The sequence below is a fragment of the Hyperolius riggenbachi genome, chromosome 9, assembly GCF_040937935.1.
Source record: "Hyperolius riggenbachi isolate aHypRig1 chromosome 9, aHypRig1.pri, whole genome shotgun sequence".
NCBI lineage: Eukaryota > Metazoa > Chordata > Amphibia > Anura > Hyperoliidae > Hyperolius > Hyperolius riggenbachi.
In genome coordinates, this window is record NC_090654.1 from 2,069,650 (window position 1) to 2,090,891 (window position 21,242).

At 50.3% G+C, this 21,242-nt stretch overlaps 1 protein-coding gene across 1 annotated transcript; it reads left to right on the forward strand.

Annotated features, from left to right (window-relative positions):
- Nucleotides 1–3,495: 3,495 nt before the first annotated feature.
- On the forward strand, nucleotides 3,496–9,730 carry SNU13 (small nuclear ribonucleoprotein 13). The gene is made up of 3 exons (XM_068254994.1): nucleotides 3,496–3,628; nucleotides 6,499–6,619; nucleotides 9,154–9,730. Exons 1-3 carry the CDS (start codon nucleotides 3,626–3,628, stop codon nucleotides 9,414–9,416), a joined length of 387 nt encoding a protein of 128 aa, XP_068111095.1. The 5' UTR covers nucleotides 3,496–3,625; the 3' UTR covers nucleotides 9,417–9,730.
- Nucleotides 9,731–21,242: the final 11,512 nt, after the last annotated feature.

Here is a 21,242-nt window from a genome sequence, read left to right on the forward strand (position 1 = left end):
ACAAATTTGCATAGGAGGGGGCCACGTTCGAGCCCATCGCGGTGCCCTGTCGCTGTCCATAAAAAGTTCCCTTGAATGCAAAGTAGTTGGATTTCAATACCACATATAGCAATCGTACAAGAAATCTGCGCTGTTCCACGGTATAATCTGTCTGCATCATGATATACCAGTCGACAGCCTCTACACCCCCATCATGTGGGATGGAGGTGGAGAAGCTCTCGACATCCAGAGTGACCAAGTACACATCATCGCCCACAGGGGGCAATTCCTTCAATTTTGTGAGGAACATCTCAGTATCTCTCAAATAGGAGTCCAATGTCAGGACTATTGGTTGTAAAATTCTATCAAGAAAGCGAGCAAGAGGAACAAAGACAGATGCCACCCCCGCCACAATTGGACGCCCAGGTGGGCGAATCAATGTCTTATGTATTTTTGGTAATATATATACGGTATATGTGGCGTGGTGGGACTGTCTTGCTGTAAATACTTAGTAAAGAGATCCTCATCAATTACATTTCTCACTAATGCATCCTGCAATATTCTCAAAATCACTCTCTGGATGCGAGGCAAAGGGTCACCATCCAATGTACCATACACTGCTGTATCACCTAACTGGCGCATGATCTCTTGTTCATATTCATATTTATCAATAACAACAACAGCACCTCCTTTGTCAGCAGGAACTACCACAATCTCAGTGTTGTTCTGCAGAGATTTTAAAGCTTCATTTACTACCTTAGACAAATTATGTGCAACATGAAAGTGACCCTTCTTAAAATCTTGTTCTAATTTCTCAATGTCCCCTGTGACCTTGGCAATATATGTGTCAATCAATGCATGACCAGATGGCATAAAATTACTCTTATTGCGCAGACCAGAGTCTTTAAAGTGAACCTCCGGACTAAAAATCGACTCAGCAGCACTGAAAAGGCTTGGTGTTTCTTTAACAGTTTCACAGCATCAGAACTTTGTTTTTCTTACCCAAGCCTCATTTTTAGCTGCACAGAAGAAAACTGCCCGGGCTTTTTTACCCTAATGCTGTACAAAGCATGATGGGATTTCTGATGTTGTTGTTCTCGTTCTGCTGTTTTGGTGCAATTTTTTTTTTTTACATTTTGAATTTGACATTTGAAGCCTAGTGTGTGCTGCTGGGAGGGGTAATCAGAACACAGAACAGTTGGAACTGTGTCTGCTGCTCCTTGTCACCTCCTTTCAACCAAAAAGATGGCTGCCCCCATGACAAAGATGGCAGCCCCCATGAATCACTAACATTTGCCTGTTCTTTTAAAACAGGGTGGGTAAGAGATTATATTACCTATCTATTCTAATTAACATAACTAATGTAACTTAATGACAGTATGTTTATTTAGGCTAAAGTTCCCCTTTAAGCATAAAGCAATCTTCTCTTGTTGATACGGAGTTAATAATCTGAAAGATATTAGATGGCAAGTTCCCAAAATAATGTTTCAACTTAATGGAACGAAAAAAACGGAATAAATCTTGTTCCAATTCAAAAAAATTGGGTAAATGTGTTTTTTGAATACAGGTGCACTGATTGGTGCGTGTTACTGACTATAGTCTTCCATCAGGTCCGACTCCCCTCCTTCTAAGGCCTTGTTTCCATCCGCTTCTGTCCGCTTTTTATCAGCACATCAATGTTACAGATTGATACATGTTGCTGAAAAGCGGACAGAAGCGGATAGAAGCGCATAGATACCTGATAGGCCCTGAGGGGCGGGGTTATGGGTATATAAGATGGATTGCAGAATGTATTTGTGTACTTGACATTATGGCAACTTGAGAAAGGCACTCTATGACTTTCGTTGCTGGTCTTTTAATGATTTGAATAAAGTATTTGAGCTATTAATACTTCTTGTGGTGCCGATCCTTCGTTGGAGATTTGAATTGTGTATGTAGGGTTAGTGGTAGAGGTGGTTAGTAGTAGTGGTGGGGGTAGGTTATGGTTAGTGGTGGTTAGAGGGTTAGTAGTAATGATGGGTGATGTGTATGTAGGGTTAGTAATGGAGGTGGTTAGGGTTAGTAGTAGTGGTAGGTTATGGTTAGTGGTGGTTAGAGGGTTAGTAGTAGTGGTGTGGGTAGGTTATGGTTAGTGGTAGAGGTAGCAGGGTTAGTAGTAGTGGTGGGTGATGTGTATGTAGGGTTAGTGATAGTGGTGGTTAGGAGTAGTGGTAGGTTATGGTTAGTGGTGGTTAGAGGGTTAGTAGTAGTGGTGTGGGTAGGTTATGGTTAGTGGTGGAGGTAGCAGGGTTAGTAGTAGTGGTGGGTGATGTGTATGTAGGGTTAGTGATAGTGGTGGTTAGGAGTAGTGGTAGGTTATGGTTAGTGGTGGTTAGAGGGTTAGTAGTAGTGGTGTGGGTAGGTTATGGTTAGTGGTAGAGGTAGCAGGGTTAGTAGTAGTGGTGGGTGATGTGTATGTAGGGTTAGTGATAGTGGTGGTTAGGAGTAGTGGTAGGTTATGGTTAGTGGTGGTTAGAGGGTTAGTAGTAGTGGTGGGGATAGGTTATGGTTAGTGGTGGAGGTAGCAGGGTTAGTAGTAGTGGTGGGTGATGTGTATGTAGGGTTAGTGATAGTGGTGGTTAGGAGTAGTGGTAGGTTATGGTTAGTGGTGGTTAGAGGGTTAGTAGTAGTGGTGTGGGTAGGTTATGGTTAGTGGTGGAGGTAGCAGGGTTAGTAGTAGTGGTGGGTGATGTGTATGTAGGGTTAGTGATAGTGGTGGTTAGGAGTAGTGGTAGGTTATGGTTAGTGGTGGTTAGAGGGTTAGTAGTAGTGGTGGGGATAGGTTATGGTTAGTGGTGGAGGTAGCAGGGTTAGTAGTAGTGGTGGGTGATGTGTATGTAGGGTTAGTGATAGTGGTGGTTAGGAGTAGTGGTAGGTTATGGTTAGTGGTGGTTAGAGGGTTAGTAGTAGTGGTGTGGGTAGGTTATGGTTAGTGGTGGAGGTAGCAGGGTTAGTAGTAGTGGTGGGTGATGTGTATGTAGGGTTAGTGATAGTGGTGGTTAGGAGTAGTGGTAGGTTATGGTTAGTGGTGGTTAGAGGATTAGTAGTAGTAGTGGGGGTAGGTTATGGTTAGTGGTGGTTAGAGGGTTAGTAGTAATGATGGGTGATGTGTATGTAGGGTTAGTAATGGAGGTGGTTAGGGTTAGTAGTAGTGGTAGGTTATGGTTAGTGGTAGAGGTAGCAGGGTTAGTAGTAGTGGTAGGTTACAGTTAGTGGTGGTTTAGTAGTGGTGGGGGTAGGTTATGGTTAGTGGTAGAGGTAGTAGGGTTAGTAGTAGTGATCACTGATGGGGGGGGGGGGGTGTATGCAGTAGATCCCGCCTATAGACATGTAAGGGGCAGACAGGCAGGCAGGCTGATGTTGGAGCTGCAGGGAGTGATCCGGACACGCGGTGGCGCAGTTTCTGTCTCTCGCTGTGATGGGTTGGTCAGCAGTGACGTCACGGGAGAGGCGGGGCTAGCAGACATCCCCGCACAGCCCCGCCTGTTCCGCCCTGTGGCCGCCGGAAGTGAGGAGCACGTTGTGTCGCCGCGTTGCTGAGCTGATCACATTTCCTCCGTGAAGCTTCCGAGCCGAGAGGGGACGAGAGAGGAGAGAGAGAGAGAGAATGGTGAGACCCGGAGACCCCTCCATGTGCCGGGGGGAGGCTGCTGCTCTATATGGGCTGCTCCATGTGCTGCTGGGGGGAGGCGCAGCTTCATGTGGGTTAATAAGAGGCTGCTCCATGTGCTGCTAGGGGGGGGGGGGGGAGGCTGCTGTATGTGGGCTGCTCCATGTGCTGCTGGGGGGGGGGCTGCTATATATAATGGGGGGGGAGGAGCAGCTTCATGTGGGGTAATAAGATGGTGAGAGGCTGCTCCGTATGCCGGGGGGGGGGGGATGGGCTGCTGCTAGGGGGGGATGGGGTTAAGCGCTGGGGGTAGAGAGTCAGCTTTATGGGCTTAAAGTGGACCCAAACCAAACATTTTTTTAATTCAAAATATGTAGTTGCACCTCTCTGACCAGGACTGTGGAGTCGGTCCAAAAATCCACCGACTCCGACTCCTCAGTTTAGGATTCCACCGACTCCTCTAATTTGCATATTACAATTTTGTTGATTAAAAGTATGTAACATGAAATTCGTCTCTTAACTGCCAACGCTTAGGAATTTTACGAGACAACTGAAGTGAGAAGGATATGTAGACTACTATATTTATTCCCTTTAGACTAAAACTAGTCCTTGGTAAGAGTACTTGTAAAAGGTACAAACCGGAACAAAGAACATCTATCAGGCCCTAGGCAATGTAAGTGTGGGTACATGTAAGAATGATGTGCAGGTATTCTGCAGGGGAATGAGGAGATTGTAAACAGACAACACCTCTGTGTTCAATGTGCACAGCATTCTCAGTGGATTCCCTGCAGCTCTGTGGGGAGTGCATATGTAGAGTATAGTACTACTGTGTAACAAAGTAAACCTGAGACAGATGAAATTAAAGTTTTATACATACCTGGGGCTTCCTCCAGCCACCTTCAGGATAATCAGTCCCTCGTTGTCCTCCTCCACCACCTGGATCTTCTGCTATGAGTCCAGGTACTTGAGCCAGTCGGGCGTAGTGCGCATGCACACACTCCGCCGCCAGGAGCATACTACACCTGTGCAGCACTATTGCGCAGGTGCAGAATGTTCCTGGCTGTGGGAGCGGCATGCGGCCGGACAGCGCTGACTGGCTGAATTACCAGGACTCATAGCAGAAGATCCGGGTGGTGGAGGACAGCGAGGCACTGATTAGCCTGAAGGGGGCTGGAGGAAGCCCCAGGTATGTATAAAACTTTACTTTTCATCCGTCTTAGTTACCCTTTAATTTGTAGTCACCAAACCAAATTTTAACAACCTATCAAATTATTTGATTTCATCAGCAAAGGGAATGCATACATTTGCATAAATCGGCATCAGTGCAGAATTATTTCCATCTCGTTGACCATCTCTATTAGTGACACAGCTACACATCAGGCTTTATTCTTACAGCATAGATGTTATTTAGTATATATAAGAGATTCCTGTGTACACATCATATATACAGTCACAATCCGATATGTATATCTGACCTTAAAAATACGGGGACTGCTTTATTGAAGCAGCACAAGTAACTAATTTTGATTGGTTTATTTCATTTTTGAGGACTAAGCACAGCTATTACTGTATTTATACATTATTTTTAATGACTATTATCTGAGAAATAGAACATTTTATCATATTTTCTATTTTAATTACAGTTACAAATTCATTAGGAGTCGGAGTCGGTGCATTTTTTCCCAACTCCGACTCCAGGCACCCAAAATTGCCCGACTCCACGACTCCGACTCCACAGCCCTGTCTCTGACACATACAAAGATAAATAAACACTCATTCAAGCCTATGAGCATTTCAGTGCATGCCTTTCACCCTTCTCTTTCCATAACTAGTGTTATACAGGTGGCAGCCATTAGCAATTCCTCCTTTGCTGGACACCTCCTACTCCACCAGTCTGCCGGATTCTGTCCCGGCAATATGATAGGAAGGGAGGGGTTCCTCCAATAAATGGAAAATATTTTATATTTGTCATCGTGCAGCTGAAAAAAGGCTGCGATTTATTATTATAATTTAGAAAATAGATTTTATTTCTGAAATCTTGTATTTTTAGTTTGGGTCCACTTTAAAGGGAACCTTAACTGGCGGGGAAAAAATAATTCACTTACCTGGGGGCTTTCCCAAGCCTCCTGCAGCCGTGCTGTGCCCGCGCCGGTCCTTCGGTGCCCTCCGGTCTCCCTCCGCCGCCAAAGTTTCGTTTTCGGACGACTGCCAGTCGTCCTCGGGAAAAGCGTCATCTTCTTCCGTATTCCTCGTCGTAACGAGCGTCCGCATGACGCGTTTGGCGTCATGCGGACGCGCTTTACGGCGGGGAATGCGGAAGAAGATGACGCTTTGCCCGAGGACGACTGGCAGTCGTCCGAAAACGAAACGTATCGGCGGAGGGAGACCGGAGAGCACCGAAGGACCGGCGCGGGCACAGCACGGCTGCAGGAGGCTTGAGAAAGCCCCCAGGTAAGTGAATTATTTTTTCCCCGCCAGTTAAGGTTCCCTTTAAGTAATGGGGTGCTGTTGGGGGAAATGGGCTGCTCCATGTGCTGGGGGGAGATGGGTGCTGCTGGGAGGGGGGCTACTCTATATGGGGGAGATGGGCTGCTCCATGTGCTGGGGGGGGGGCTGCTGCATGTGGGGTTATATGAATGGAGGAGGGGCTGCTCCATGTGCTGCTGCTGGGGGGGGGGAGGGGCTGCTCTGTATGGGGGAGATGGGGTGCTTCATGTGCTGCTGGAGGGGGAGGGGCTGCTGCATGTGGGGTTATATGATGGGAGAAGGGGCTGCACCTGTGCGGTATTTGATAGTGGAATGTGTCTGTAAAGCAGAATTACACACCTCGTATTGGCATTCACTAGAGCTTTCCCTGTGTTTCCCCTCAGAATGAACCGGACGTTAATCCCAAGGCCTATCCTCTGGCCGATGCTCAGCTGGCTAAGACTCTTCTGGACCTGGTGCAACAGTCGGCCAATTACAAGCAGCTCCGCAAGGGGGCCAATGAAGGTAAGTGGGGGAGGGGAGTACCGTCATTTTCCAAACCTCTTCCACTGCACAATCTTTCTCCTGACTTCCCCATCCTGCTGGTGCATATTAGGAGGCGGGGCCCTGCTGGTGCATATTAGGAGGCGGGCCCTGCTGGTGCATGTTAGGAGGCGGGGCCCCAGGTGTGGGGTGGGGATTCCTTTGTGGTGGTGGTCTGCATTATTCAGAGCTCATTCCAATCAATCTGTTTGATTCTCCTACCTCTGATGAATATCTGTAGTGTTTCTGTCTGTTTCCTGCGACGTCTGACCTTAAAGTGGATCTGAACTCTTGCACAGGACAGTAGGAAAACAGAGAAATGCACCCTGTATGTATGTAGAGAGTTTAGCCTGTCTAATTCCCCCTCATTTGTGTCTAATCACAAGTTGTAATCTGATTTCTTCCCTGTGTCAGCTGACTGCCATGGCAGATACGTCAGATAAGCTCATTTGAAAGCACACGATGGTAACAATATGTATGCTTTCCTGTAAGCCGGTAGTAGACACACTGCAGATTTATTTCAGGATTTGTATCAGATGTAACAAAGAAATGTTTTTCTGTAAAGGTTATTATGCTGTTGCTTATCTTTTAGAGCTGAGAGGAAGGTCAGAGTTCAGATCCGCTTCACCCTCTTTTCTTCCTGCTGGATCCCTTTTTATAACTTGCAAAGTTTGGTTGAAAGGAGACATTCGTCCATCAAGTCCAACTAGAATAGAAAGGAGTAAACATTGCCTTTGTGTCCGGCCCCCTCGCATATCCCAACTGATCCCTAATGCTGGGTACACACAGTGCAATCTGACAACTCCTCCGGGCAGGTCAGACATGGCGGGATTGTTGTCAGACCATCAATCTGATGGGAAATTGCACTGTGTGTACCTAGCATTCTACCCACCGAATATAGGCAATGCGATTTTCCATCAGATTTGAAGGTCGAATCGATTCTTTACAACAGGTCCAATTTGGTTTTAGATCGTTTTTCTTGTCAGATTTGTATAGACGTGATCGGAAAATCGAACAGAAAAAATCAGAAATCAGATCGAACCTGTCGGGCATAATCGATTTGACCATTAATCTGATGGAATATTGCATCGTGTGTAGTAGGCACGACAAGGCTTGGCCAATTAATCCTCGGGCAAAAAAATTCCCATCTGACTCCAGGTGGCAATCAGATTAAATCCCTGGGTCGTATCTAACCCTAAACTCTGACATAGTAAACCTGCTTATAGTAAACGGTGTCCCCAGGTCCCAGCAAATGTGTTGTGTATGAATATACAATGTATGACCAATTCTGATATACTAAACTACTTTTCCTGGTCCCTTGGAGTCATTACAGCTGTGGATGCCCTTCAATGCAAGGAAAGCATCCAATCCTTTCAAAGCCGATACAGAATTTGCCATAACTACTTCCTGTGGTAAATTATTCCACATTATTTGAAGAACTCTTATGCTGGGAATACACGGTTTGTTTTGGAGCTGATTAGATGGTTCGATTAGATCATTTCCGATCTCCCGTTCCATTATTTTGGCGCTCGATTCCTGATGGAAGTTAATGGAAAAAGATAAGAAAAACGAGAGGAAGATAAGAGAATCCACTGCAGAAACGATCTGCAAAAACAATTGAGGAGAAACGCACGGCAGAAACGAACCGTGTATTCCCAGCATTACGGTAAAGAACTCCTTCCTAAATAGATATAGCCTTCTTTCCTCCATACGCAGATCATGTCCCCTTGTATGTTGTACAAGCCTAGGGACAAAAAGCTCATCTGCCAAGCTTTTGTATTGCCCTCTGATGTATTTATACATGTTAATCAGGTCACCTCTTAGCTGCCTTTTTTCCAAGCTAAATAAACTTAGTTTGTGCAGCCTTTCTTGGTAAGTGAGCTCTTCCATCCCTCTGATTAATTTAGTTGTCTGTCTTTGTACCCGTTCTAGATCATTTTTGCAGGGAATCTGCTGTAAAGGTCCATACAAACATACAATATTTATCTGCAGATAACTGGCCAAATGTTTACCACTGCCATGCAGTATGATTGCTTACTTACAATCCGTTCATTGTATTCAAACTCAGTTGGCCCTCATTCTATATGGCAGTGGTAAATTTGGCCAGTCATCTGCAGATTAAAATTGCATGTGTGTACCGAGCCTAATATAGGTATGAATGACCGTTTTAATATGTAATTCTTAAAGGACTCACAGGGTTAATTAAAAAAACCTGATTCTAGCTTACCTGGGGCTTCTTCCAGCCCCTACAAGTCACGTGTCCCCTCGCTGCACCTGCGCTCTTCTCCTGTCTCCGTCCAGCAGCCTCTGAAGATCGGCCCCAATGGGTCTGCGTCTTTTGCGCGCACCTGGTGTGTCATTTAAATGTGGGAGGAGTCAGAATGAGCTGCTTACGATTGGTATATAAATCCCATATCTGTCTAGTGGTCGCATCTCTGTATATAATCTCTATATATACACTGTACTGTATCTCTGGACACAGAATGGTGGTCTTACTCGCCTATTTTCTTTTGCAGCCACGAAGACCCTGAACCGCGGTATTGCAGAGTTCATCGTCATGGCGGCGGACGCGGAGCCGCTGGAGATCATTCTGCACCTCCCTCTCCTCTGTGAGGATAAGAACGTTCCGTATGTTTTTGTGCGTTCCAAGCAGGCATTGGGCAGAGCTTGTGGGGTGTCCAGGCCTGTGGTGGCCTGTGCCGTCACCATCAAGGAGGGGTCCCAGCTAAGGCCTCAGATCCAGACCGTCCAGCAGTCCATCGAGAGGCTGCTGGTGTAACGCCGCTTCCTGTCCCCCGCGATCCATGGAGAGGCGGCTGGTGTAACGGCACTTCCTGTCCCCCGTGATCCATCGGGAGGCTGCTGGTGTAACACCGAATCCCGTCCCCATGATTGATCAGTCCCGTTTGTTTAGGGCTCCTCAGATTCTGATTTAGTCACATTACATCTTTGCTGGTGACATGCTTATGTTTTCACTTGTCAGTGTGCTGTATTTGATTTTGAAAAACAAAAATGTAATAGAAAGTTATTTTCTTTATGCAAATTTGTAATTTTTTTTTTTTTTTTTATTAAAGATTTTTTTTCTCCAGAGAATTCAGCCTCTTCAATCTTCAGATAAAATCTCCATTGCATAGAGAGGTTGCTTACCTCGATGAATGTCTGAGCTTGTATTCTATTAAAAGACAATACTTTATTAGCACCATAAAAGATGACATGTTTCGTGGGCTAAACTTCCGCTTCCTCAGGTCAATAATGTGGTTAGATCAAGGTCATTAGATCCACCCCTTGCATAAAGTGATGGTCCCCCTCTTGTTATACAGAACAGTGAGGCATGGTGTTCAGTCCAGCCAAACAGCACACTCCATGCCATCTCTTCCAGGTTACCTGACTGCACAGAAAGTACTGCTGTGATGCCACGCCTCCTTACAGCTCCTCCCTGTGAGGGATACAGAGATGTGGGTGGAGCAAGGTGCTGGCCATGAAGGTAATATACAGTGATCAGTGACAAGACTATATATGCTCTGTACAGTGCTGCGGAATATGTCAGCGCTATATAAATACTATCAGGAAACAACCGCTCAACTGCACTGTGGAAGGCAGTGCTGGACCATAGGCAGCCAGGCCTGGACACTGTAGTAAAGAAAAAGGATGCGGTCCGCAACAAATCTATCCACAGTCTTGTAGTTTATTTAGGACGTATCCTCACAGCATTAAAAAAAGTACAAAGCTGACATGTTTCGGGCCATACAGCCCTTAATCATAGCACATAGCCACAGCATCCTTTTTCTTTAATATAAATACTATATAATAATGACCAGAGGTATGGAAGGTTTTAGATAACCTGGTCTTACATTGGCTGGGTTCACACTAGGCCAGATTCTGTGTATGTTCAGCAGAAGTGCTGTGGGGTTCGCACTAGGCCAGATTCTCTGTGTATGTTGAGCAGAAGCGCTGTGGGGTTCGCACTACGCCGGATTCTCTGTGTATGTTGAGCAGATGCGCTGTGGGGTTCGCACTAGGCCAGATTCTCTGTGTATGTTGAGCAGAAGCGCTGTGGGGTTCGCACTAGGCTGGAGTCTCTGTGTATGTTGAGCAGATGTGCTGTGGGGTTCGCACTAGGCCGGATTCTCTGTGTATGTTGAGCAGATGCGCTGTGGGGTTCGCACTAGGCCGGATTCTCTGTGTATGTTGAGCAGATGTGCTGTGGGGTTCGCACTAGGCCGGATTCTCTGTGTATGTTGAGCAGCTGCGCTGTGGGGTTCGCACTAGGCCGGATTCTCTGTGTATGTTGAGCAGATGTGCTGTGGGGTTCGCACTAGGCTGGATTCTGTGTGTATGTTGAGCAGAAGCGCTGTGGGGTTCGCACTAGGCCAGATTCTCTGTGTATGCTGAGCAGATGTGCTGTGGGGTTCGCACTAGGCCGGATTCTCTGTGTATGTTGAGCAGATGCGCTGTGGGGTTCGCACTAGGCCGGATTCTCTGTGTATGTTGAGCAGATGCGCTGTGGGGTTCGCACTAGGCCAGATTCTCTGTGTATGTTGAGCAGATGTGCTGTGGGGTTCGCACTAGGCCAGATTCTCTGTGTATGTTGAGCAGATGTGCTGTGGGGTTCGCACTAGGCCGGATTCTCTGTGTATGTTGAGCAGAAGCGCTGTGGGGTTCGCACTAGGCCGGATTCTCTGTGTATGTTGAGCAGAAGCGCTGTGGGGTTCGCACTAGGCCGGATTCTCTGTGTATGTTGAGCAGAAGCGCTGTGGGGTTCGCACTAGGCCGGATTCTCTGTGTATGTTGAGCAGAAGCGCTGTGGGGTTCGCACTAGGCCGGATTCTCTGTGTATGTTGAGTAGATGTGCTGTGGGGTTCGCACTAGGCCAGATTCTCTGTGTATGTTGAGCAGATGCGCTGTGGGGTTCGCACTAGGCCGGATTCTCTGTGTATGTTGAGCAGAAGCGCTGTGGGGTTCGCACTAGGCCAGATTCTCTGTGTATGTTGAGCAGATGTGCTGTGGGGTTCGCACTAGGCCAGATTCTCTGTGTATGTTGAGCAGATGCGCTGTGGGGTTCGCACTAGGCCAGATTCTCTGTGTATGTTGAGCAGATGCGCTGTGGGGTTCGCACTAGGCCAGATTCTCTGTGTATGTTGAGCAGATGTGCTGTGGGGTTCGCACTAGGCCGGATTCTCTGTGTATGTTGAGCAGATGCGCTGTGGGGTTCGCACTAGGCCAGATTCTCTGTGTATGTTGAGCAGATGTGCTGTGGGGTTCGCACTAGGCCGGATTCTCTGTGTATGTTGAGCAGATGCGCTGTGGGGTTCGCACTAGGCCAGATTCTCTCTGTATGTTGAGCAGATGCGCTGTGGGGTTCGCACTAGGCCGGATTCTCTGTGTATGTTGAGCAGATGCGCTGTGGGGTTCGCACTAGGCCAGATTCTCTGTGTATGTTGAGCAGATGCGCTGTGGGGTTCGCACTAGGCCAGATTCTCTCTGTATGTTGAGCAGATGTGCTGTGGGGTTCGCACTAGGCTGGATTCTCTGTGTATGTTGAGCAGATGTGCTGTGGGGTTCGCACTAGGCCGGATTCTCTGTGTATGTTGAGCACATGCGCTGTGGGGTTCGCACTAGGCCGGATTCTCTGTGTATGTTGAGCAGATGCGCTGTGGGGTTCGCACTAGGCCGGAGTCTCTGTGTATGTTGAGCAGATGCGCTGTGGGGTTCGCACTAGGCCAGATTCTCTGTGTATGTTGAGCAGAAGCGCTGTGGGGTTCGCACTAGGCCAGATTCTCTGTGTATGTTGAGCAGATGCGCTGTGAGGTTCGCACTAGGCTGGAGTCTCTGTGTATGTTGAGCAGATGCGCTGTGGGGTTCGCACTAGGCCAGATTCTCTGTGTATGTTGAGCAGATGCGCTGTGGGGTTCGCACTAGGCCGGATTCTCTGTGTATGTTGAGCAGATGTGCTGTGGGGTTCGCACTAGGCCAGATTCTCTGTGTATGTTGAGCAGAAGCGCTGTGGGGTTCGCACTAGGCTGGATTCTCTGTGTATGTTGAGCAGAAGCGCTGTGGGGTTCGCGCTAGGCCAGATTCTCTGTGTATGTTGAGCAGAAGCGCTGTGGGGTTCGCACTAGGCCGGATTCTCTGTGTATGTTAAGCAGATGTGCTGTGGGGTTCGCACTAGGCCAGATTCTCTGTGTATGTTGAGCAGAAGCGTTGTGGGGTTCGCACTAGGCCGGATTCTCTGTGTATGTTGAGCAGATGTGCTGTGGGGTTCGCACTAGGCCAGATTCTCTGTGTATGTTGAGCAGATGTGCTGTGGGGTTCGCACTAGGCCAGATTCTCTGTGTATGTTGAGCAGAAGCGCTGTGGGGTTCGCACTAGGCCAGATTCTCTGTGTATGCTGAGCAGCTGCGCTGTGGGGTTCGCACTAGGCCGGATTCTCTGTGTATGTTGAGCAGAAGCGCTGTGGGGTTCGCACTAGGCCGGATTCTCTGTGTATGTTGAGCAGATGCGCTGTGGGGTTCGCACTAGGCCGGATTCTCTGTGTATGTTAAGCAGATGTGCTGTGGGGTTCGCACTAGGCCGGATTCTCTGTGTATGTTGAGCAGATGCGCTGTGGGGTTCGCACTAGGCCGGAGTCTCTGTGTATGCTGAGCAGATGTGCTGTGGGGTTCGCACTAGGCTGGAGTCTCTGTGTATGCTGAGCAGATGTGCTGTGGGGTTCGCACTAGGCCGGATTCTCTGTGTATGTTGAGCAGAAGCGCTGTGGGGTTCGCACTAGGCCGGATTCTCTGTGTATGTTGAGCAGATGTGCTGTGGGGTTCGCACTAGGCCGGATTCTCTGTGTATGTTGAGCAGATGTGCTGTGGGGTTCGCACTAGGCCGGATTCTCTGTGTATGTTGAGCAGATGTGCTGTGGGGTTCGCACTAGGCCGGATTCTCTGTGTATGTTGAGCAGATGTGCTGTGGGGTTCGCACTAGGCCGGATTCTCTGTGTATGTTGAGCAGATGTGCTGTGGGGTTCGCACTAGGCCAGATTCTCTGTGTATGTTGAGCAGATGTGGGGTTCGCACTAGGCCGGATTCTCTGTGTATGTTGAGCAGATGCGCTGTGGGGTTCGCACTAGGCTGGAGTCTCTGTGTATGTTGAGCAGATGTGCTGTGGGGTTCGCACTAGGCCGGAGTCTCTGTGTATGTTGAGCAGATGTGCTGTGGGGTTCGCACTAGGCCGGAGTCTCTGTGTATGTTGAGCAGAAGCGCTGTGGGGTTCGCACTAGGCCGGAGTCTCTGTGTATGCTGAGCAGATGTGCTGTGGGGTTCGCACTAGGCCGGATTCTCTGTGTATGTTGAGCAGATGCGCTGTGGGGTTCGCACTAGGCCGGATTCTCTGTGTATGTTGAGCAGATGTGCTGTGGGGTTCGCACTAGGCCGGATTCTCTGTGTATGTTGAGCAGATGTGCTGTGGGGTTCGCACTAGGCCAGATTCTCTGTGTATGTTGAGCACATGCGCTGTGGGGTTCGCACTAGGCCGGATTCTCTGTGTATGTGGAGCAGATGTGCTGTGGGGTTCGCACTAGGCCGGATTCTCTGTGTATGTTGAGCAGATGCGCTGTGGGGTTCGCACTAGGCCAGATTCTCTGTGTATGTTGAGCAGAAGCGTTGTGGGGTTCGCACTAGGCCGGATTCTCTGTGTATGTTGAGCAGATGTGCTGTGGGGTTCGCACTAGGCCGGATTCTCTGTGTATGTTGAGCAGATGTGCTGTGGGGTTCGCACTAGGCCAGATTCTCTGTGTATGTTGAGCAGATGTGCTGTGGGGTTCGCACTAGGCCGGATTCTCTGTGTATGTTGAGCAGATGTGCTGTGGGGTTCGCACTAGGCCGGATTCTCTGTGTATGCTGAGCAGAAGCGCTGTGGGGTTCGCACTAGGCCGGATTCTCTGTGTATGTTGAGCAGAAGCGCTGTGGGGTTCGCACTAGGCCGGATTCTCTGTGTATGTTGAGCAGAAGCGCTGTGGGGTTCGCACTAGGCCGGATTCTCTGTGTATGCTGAGCAGAAGCGCTGTGGGGTTCGCACTAGGCCGGATTCTCTGTGTATGCTGAGCAGAAGCGCTGTGGGGTTCGCACTAGGCCGGATTCTCTGTGTATGTTGAGCAGATGTGCTGTGGGGTTCGCACTAGGCCAGATTCTCTGTGTATGTTGAGCAGATGTGCTGTGGGGTTCGCACTAGGCCAGATTCTCTGTGTATGTTGAGCAGATGTGCTGTGGGGTTCGCACTAGGCCGGATTCTCTGTGTATGTTGAGCAGATGTGCTGTGGGGTTCGCACTAGGCCGGAGTCTCTGTGTATGTTGAGCAGAAGCGCTGTGGGGTTCGCACTAGGCCGGATTCTCTGTGTATGTTGAGCAGATGCGCTGTGGGGTTCGCACTAGGCCGGAGTGTCTGTGTATGTTGAGCAGATGCGCTGTGGGGTTCGCACTAGGCCAGATTCTCTGTGTATGTTGAGCAGAAGCGCTGTGGGGTTCGCACTAGGCCAGATTCTCTGTGTATGTTGAGCAGATGTGGGGTTCGCACTAGGCCAGATTCTCTGTGTATGTTGAGCAGATGTGCTGTGGGGTTCGCACTAGGCCAGATTCTCTGTGTATGTTGAGCAGATGTGGGGTTTGCACTAGGCCGGATTCTCTGTGTATGTTGAGCAGAAGCGCTGTGGGGTTCGCACTAGGCCGGATTCTCTGTGTATGTTGAGCAGATGTGGGGTTCGCACTAGGCCAGATTCTCTGTGTATGTTGAGCAGATGTGCTGTGGGGTTCGCACTAGGCCGGATTCTCTGTGTATGTTGAGCAGAAGCGCTGTGGGGTTCGCACTAGGCCGGATTCTCTGTGTATGTTGAGCAGATGTGCTGTGGGGTTCGCACTAGGCCAGATTCTCTGTGTATGTTGAGCAGATGTGCTGTGGGGTTCGCACTAGGCCGGAGTCTCTGTGTATGTTGAGCAGAAGCGCTGTGGGGTTCGCACTAGGCCAGATTCTCTGTGTATGCTGAGCAGATGCGCTGTGGGGTTCGCACTAGGCCGGAGTCTCTGTGTATGTTGAGCAGAAGCGCTGTGGGGTTCGCACTAGGCCAGATTCTCTGTGTATGTTGAGCAGAAGCGCTGTGGGGTTCGCACTAGGCCGGATTCTCTGTGTATGTTGAGCAGATGTGCTGTGGGGTTCGCACTAGGCCAGATTCTCTGTGTATGTTGAGCAGATGCGCTGTGGGGTTCGCACTAGGCCAGATTCTCTGTGTATGTTGAGCAGATGCGCTGTGGGGTTCGCACTAGGCCGGATTCTCTGTGTATGTTGAGCAGATGCGCTGTGGGGTTCACACTAGGCCAGATTCTCTCTGTATGTTGAGCAGATGCGCTGTGGGGTTCGCACTAGGCCGGATTCTCTGTGTATGCTGAGCAGATGTGCTGTGGGGTTCGCACTAGGCCGGATTCTCTGTGTATGTTGAGCAGATGCGCTGTGGGGTTCGCACTAGGCCGGAGTCTCTGTGTATGTATAGCAGATGCGCTGTGGGGTTCGCACTAGGCAGGAGTCTCTGTGTATGTTGAGCAGAAGCGCTGTGGGGTTCGCACTAGGCCAGATTCTCTGTGTATGTTGAGCAGATGCGCTGTGAGGTTCGCACTAGGCCGGATTCTCTGTGTATGTTGAGTAGATGCGCTGTGGGGTTCGCACTAGGCCAGATTCTCTGTGTATGTTGAGCAGATGCGCTGTGGGGTTCGCACTAGGCCGGATTCTCTGTGTATGTTGAGCAGATGCGCTGTGGGGTTCGCACTAGGCCAGATTCTCTGTGTATGTTGAGCAGATGCGCTGTGGGGTTCGCACTAGGCCGGATTCTCTGTGTATGTTGAGCAGATGCGCTGTGGGGTTCGCACTAGGCCAGATTCTCTGTGTATGTTGAGCAGAAGCGCTGTGGGGTTCGCACTAGGCCAGATTCTCTGTGTATGTTGAGCAGATGTGCTGTGGGGTTCGCACTAGGCCAGATTCTCTGTGTATGTTGAGCAGATGTGCTGTGGGGTTCGCACTAGGCCGGATTCTCTGTGTATGTTGAGCAGAAGCGCTGTGGGGTTCGCACTAGGCCGGATTCTCTGTGTATGTTGAGCAGATGCGCTGTGGGGTTCGCACTAGGCCAGATTCTCTGTGTATGTTGAGTAGATGCGCTGTGGGGTTCGCACTAGGCCAGATTCTCTGTGTATGTTGAGCAGATGTGCTGTGGGGTTCGCACTAGGCCAGATTCTCTGTGTATGTTGAGCAGATGCGCTGTGGGGTTCGCACTAGGCCAGTCTCTCTGTGTATGTTGAGCAGATGTGCTGTGGGGTTCGCACTAGGCCAGATTCTCTGTGTATGTTGAGCAGATGTGCTGTGGGGTTCGCACTAGGCCGGAGTCTCTGTGTATGTTGAGCAGATGCGCTGTGGGGTTCGCACTAGGCCAGATTCTCTGTGTATGTTGAGCAGATGTGCTGTGGGGTTCGCACTAGGCCGGAGTCTCTGTGTATGTTGAGCAGATGCGCTGTGGGGTTCGCACTAGGCCGGAGTCTCTGTGTATGCTGAGCAGAAGCGCTGTGGGGTTCGCACTAGGCCAGATTCTCTCTGTATGTTGAGCAGATGTGCTGTGGGGTTCGCACTAGGCCGGATTCTGTGTGTATGTTGAGCAGATGTGCTGTGGGGTTCGCACTAGGCCAGATTCTCTGTGTATGTTGAGCAGATGTGCTGTGGGGTTCGCACTAGGCTGGATTCTCTGTGTATGTTGAGCAGATGCGCTGTGGGGTTCGCACTAGGCCGGATTCTGTGTGTATGTTGAGCAGAAGCGCTGTGGGGTTCGCACTAGGCCGGATTCTCTGTGTATGTTGAGCAGATGTGCTGTGGGGTTCGCACTAGGCCAGATTCTCTGTGTATGCTGAGCAGATGTGCTGTGGGGTTCGCACTAGGCCGGAGTCTCTGTGTATGTTGAGCAGATGCGCTGTGGGGTTCGCACTAGGCCGGATTCTCTGTGTATGTTGAGCAGAAGCGCTGTGGGGTTCGCACTAGGCCGGATTCTCTGTGTATGTTGAGCAGATGTGCTGTGGGGTTCGCACTAGGCCGGATTCTCTGTGTATGTTGAGCAGATGTGCTGTGGGGTTCGCACTAGGCCGGATTCTCTGTGTATGTTGAGCAGATGTGCTGTGGGGTTCGCACTAGGCCGGAGTCTCTGTGTATGTTGAGCAGATGCGCTGTGGGGTTCGCACTAGGCCAGATTCTCTGTGTATGTTGAGCAGATGTGCTGTGGGGTTCGCACTAGGCCGGATTCTCTGTGTATGTTGAGCAGAAGCGCTGTGGGGTTCGCACTAGGCCGGATTCTCTGTGTATGTTGAGCAGATGTGGGGTTCGCACTAGGCCAGATTCTCTGTGTATGTTGAGCAGATGTGCTGTGGGGTTCGCACTAGGCCGGATTCTCTGTGTATGTTGAGCAGAAGCGCTGTGGGGTTCGCACTAGGCCGGATTCTCTGTGTATGTTGAGCAGAAGCGCTGTGGGGTTCGCACTAGGCCGGATTCTCTGTGTATGTTGAGCAGATGTGGGGTTCGCACTAGGCCAGATTCTCTGTGTATGTTGAGCAGATGTGCTGTGGGGTTCGCACTAGGCCGGATTCTCTGTGTATGTTGAGCAGAAGCGCTGTGGGGTTCGCACTAGGCCGGATTCTCTGTGTATGTTGAGCAGATGTGCTGTGGGGTTCGCACTAGGCCAGATTCTCTGTGTATGTTGAGCAGATGTGCTGTGGGGTTCGCACTAGGCCGGATTCTCTGTGTATGTTGAGCAGATGCGCTGTGGGGTTCGCACTAGGCCAGATTCTCTGTGTATGTTGAGCAGATGTGCTGTGGGGTTCGCACTAGGCCGGAGTCTCTGTGTATGTTGAGCAGATGTGCTGTGGGGTTCGCACTAGGCCGGAGTCTCTGTGTATGTTGAGCAGCTGCGCTGTGGGGTTCGCACTAGGCCAGATTCTCTGTGTATGTTGAGCAGATGTGCTGTGGGGTTCGCACTAGGCCGGATTCTCTGTGTATGTTGAGCAGATGTGCTGTGGGGTTCGCACTAGGCCGGATTCTCTGTGTATGTTGAGCAGAAGCGCTGTGGGGTTCGCACTAGGCCGGATTCTCTGTGTATGTTGAGCAGAAGCGCTGTGGGGTTCGCACTAGGCCGGATTCTCTGTGTATGTTGAGCAGATGTGCTGTGGGGTTCGCACTAGGCCAGATTCTCTGTGTATGTTGAGCAGATGCGCTGTGGGGTTCGCACTAGGCCGGAGTCTCTGTGTATGTTGAGCAGATGTGCTGTGGGGTTCGCACTAGGCCAGATTCTGTGTGTATGTTGAGCAGAAGCGCTGTGGGGTTCGCACTAGGCCGGAGTCTCTGTGTATGTTGAGCAGATGTGCTGTGGGGTTCGCACTAGGCCGGATTCTCTGTGTATGTTGAGCAGATGTGCTGTGGGGTTCGCACTAGGCCAGATTCTGTGTGTATGTTGAGCAGAAGCGCTGTGGGGTTCGCACTAGGCCGGAGTCTCTGTGTATGTTGAGCAGAAGCGCTGTGGGGTTCGCACTAGGCTGGAGTCTCTGTGTATGTTGAGCAGATGTGCTGTGGGGTTCGCACTAGGCCGGATTCTCTGTGTATGTTGAGCAGATGTGCTGTGGGGTTCGCACTAGGCCAGATTCTGTGTGTATGTTGAGCAGAAGCGCTGTGGGGTTCGCACTAGGCCGGAGTCTCTGTGTATGTTGAGCAGATGTGCTGTGGGGTTCGCACTAGGCCGGATTCTCTGTGTATGTTGAGCAGATGCGCTGTGGGGTTCGCACTAGGCTAGATTCTCTGTGTATGTTGAGCAGATGCGCTGTGGGGTTCGCACTAGGCCGGATTCTCTGTGTATGTTGAGCAGATGCGCTGTGGGGTTCGCACTAGGCCAGATTCTCTGTGTATGCTGAGCAGATGCGCTGTGGGGTTCGCACTAGGCCGGATTCTCTGTGTATGTTGAGCAGATGTGCTGTGGGGTTCGCACTAGGCCAGATTCTCTGTGTATGTTGAGAAGATGCGCTGTGGGGTTCGCACTAGGCCGGATTCTCTGTGTATGTTGAGCAGAAGCGCTGTGGGGTTCGCACTAGGCCGGATTCTCTGTGTATGTTGAGCAGATGCGCTGTGGGGTTCGCACTAGGCCGGATTCTCTGTGTATGTTGAGCAGATGCGCTGTGGGGTTCGCACTAGGCCGGAGTCTCTGTGTATGTTGAGCAGATGTGCTGTGGGGTTCGCACTAGGCCGGATTCTCTGTGTATGTTGAGCAGATGCGCTGTGGGGTTCGCACTAGGCCGGATTCTCTGTGTATGTTGAGCAGATGCGCTGTGGGGTTCGCACTAGGCCGGATTCTCTGTGTATGTTGAGCAGATGCGCTGTGGGGTTCGCACTAGGCCGGATTCTCTGTGTATGTTGAGCAGATGCGCTGTGGGGTTCGCACTAGGCTGGATTCTCTGTGTATGTTGAGCAGATGCGCTGTGGGGTTCGCACTAGGCCGGATTCTCTGTGTATGTTGAGCAGATGCGCTGTGGGGTTCGCACTAGGCCGGAGTCTCTGTGTATGTTGAGCAGATGCGCTGTGGGGTTCGCACTAGGCCGGATTCTCTGTGTATGTTGAGCAGATGTGCTGTGGGGTTCGCACTAGGCCGGATTCTCTGTGTATGTTGAGCAGATGCGCTGTGGGGTTCGCACTAGGCCAGAGTCTCTGTGTATGTTGAGCAGATGTGCTGTGGGGTTCGCACTAGGCCAGATTCTCTGTGTATGTTGAGCAGAAGCGCTGTGGGGTTCGCACTAGGCCAGATTCTCTGTGTATGTTGAGAAGATGCGCTGTGGGGTTCGCACTAGGCCGGATTCTCTGTGTATGTTGAGCAGATGCGCTGTGGGGTTCGCACTAGGCCGGATTCTCTGTGTATGTTGAGCAGATGTGCTGTGGGGTTCGCACTAGGCCAGATTCTCTGTGTATGTTGAGCAGAAGCGCTGTGGGGTTCGCACTAGGCCAGATTCTCTGTGTATGTTGAGCAGAAGCGCTGTGGGGTTCGCACTAGGCCGGATTCTCTGTGTATGTTGAGCAGATGTGCTGTGGGGTTCGCACTAGGCCGGATTCTCTGTGTATGTTGAGCAGATGTGCTGTGGGGTTCGCACTAGGCCAGATTCTCTGTGTATGTTGAGAAGATGCGCTGTGGGGTTCGCACTAGGCCGGATTCTCTGTGTATGTTGAGCAGAAGCGCTGTGGGGTTCGCACTAGGCCGGATTCTCTGTGTATGTTGAGCAGATGCGCTGTGGGGTTCGCACTAGGCCGGATTCTCTGTGTATGTTGAGCAGATGCGCTGTGGGGTTCGCACTAGGCCGGAGTCTCTGTGTATGTTGAGCAGATGTGCTGTGGGGTTCGCACTAGGCCGGATTCTCTGTGTATGTTGAGCAGATGCGCTGTGGGGTTCGCACTAGGCCGGATTCTCTGTGTATGTTGAGCAGATGCGCTGTGGGGTTCGCACTAGGCCGGATTCTCTGTGTATGTTGAGCAGATGCGCTGTGGGGTTCGCACTAGGCCGGATTCTCTGTGT

Excerpts from the sequence above, each read along its gene's own strand:
- SNU13 (XM_068254994.1), top strand. Across the intron at positions 6,620-9,153 it reads CCGCAAGGGGGCCAATGAAG|CCACGAAGACCCTGAACCGC; the intron begins GTAAGTGGGGGA and ends TTTCTTTTGCAG.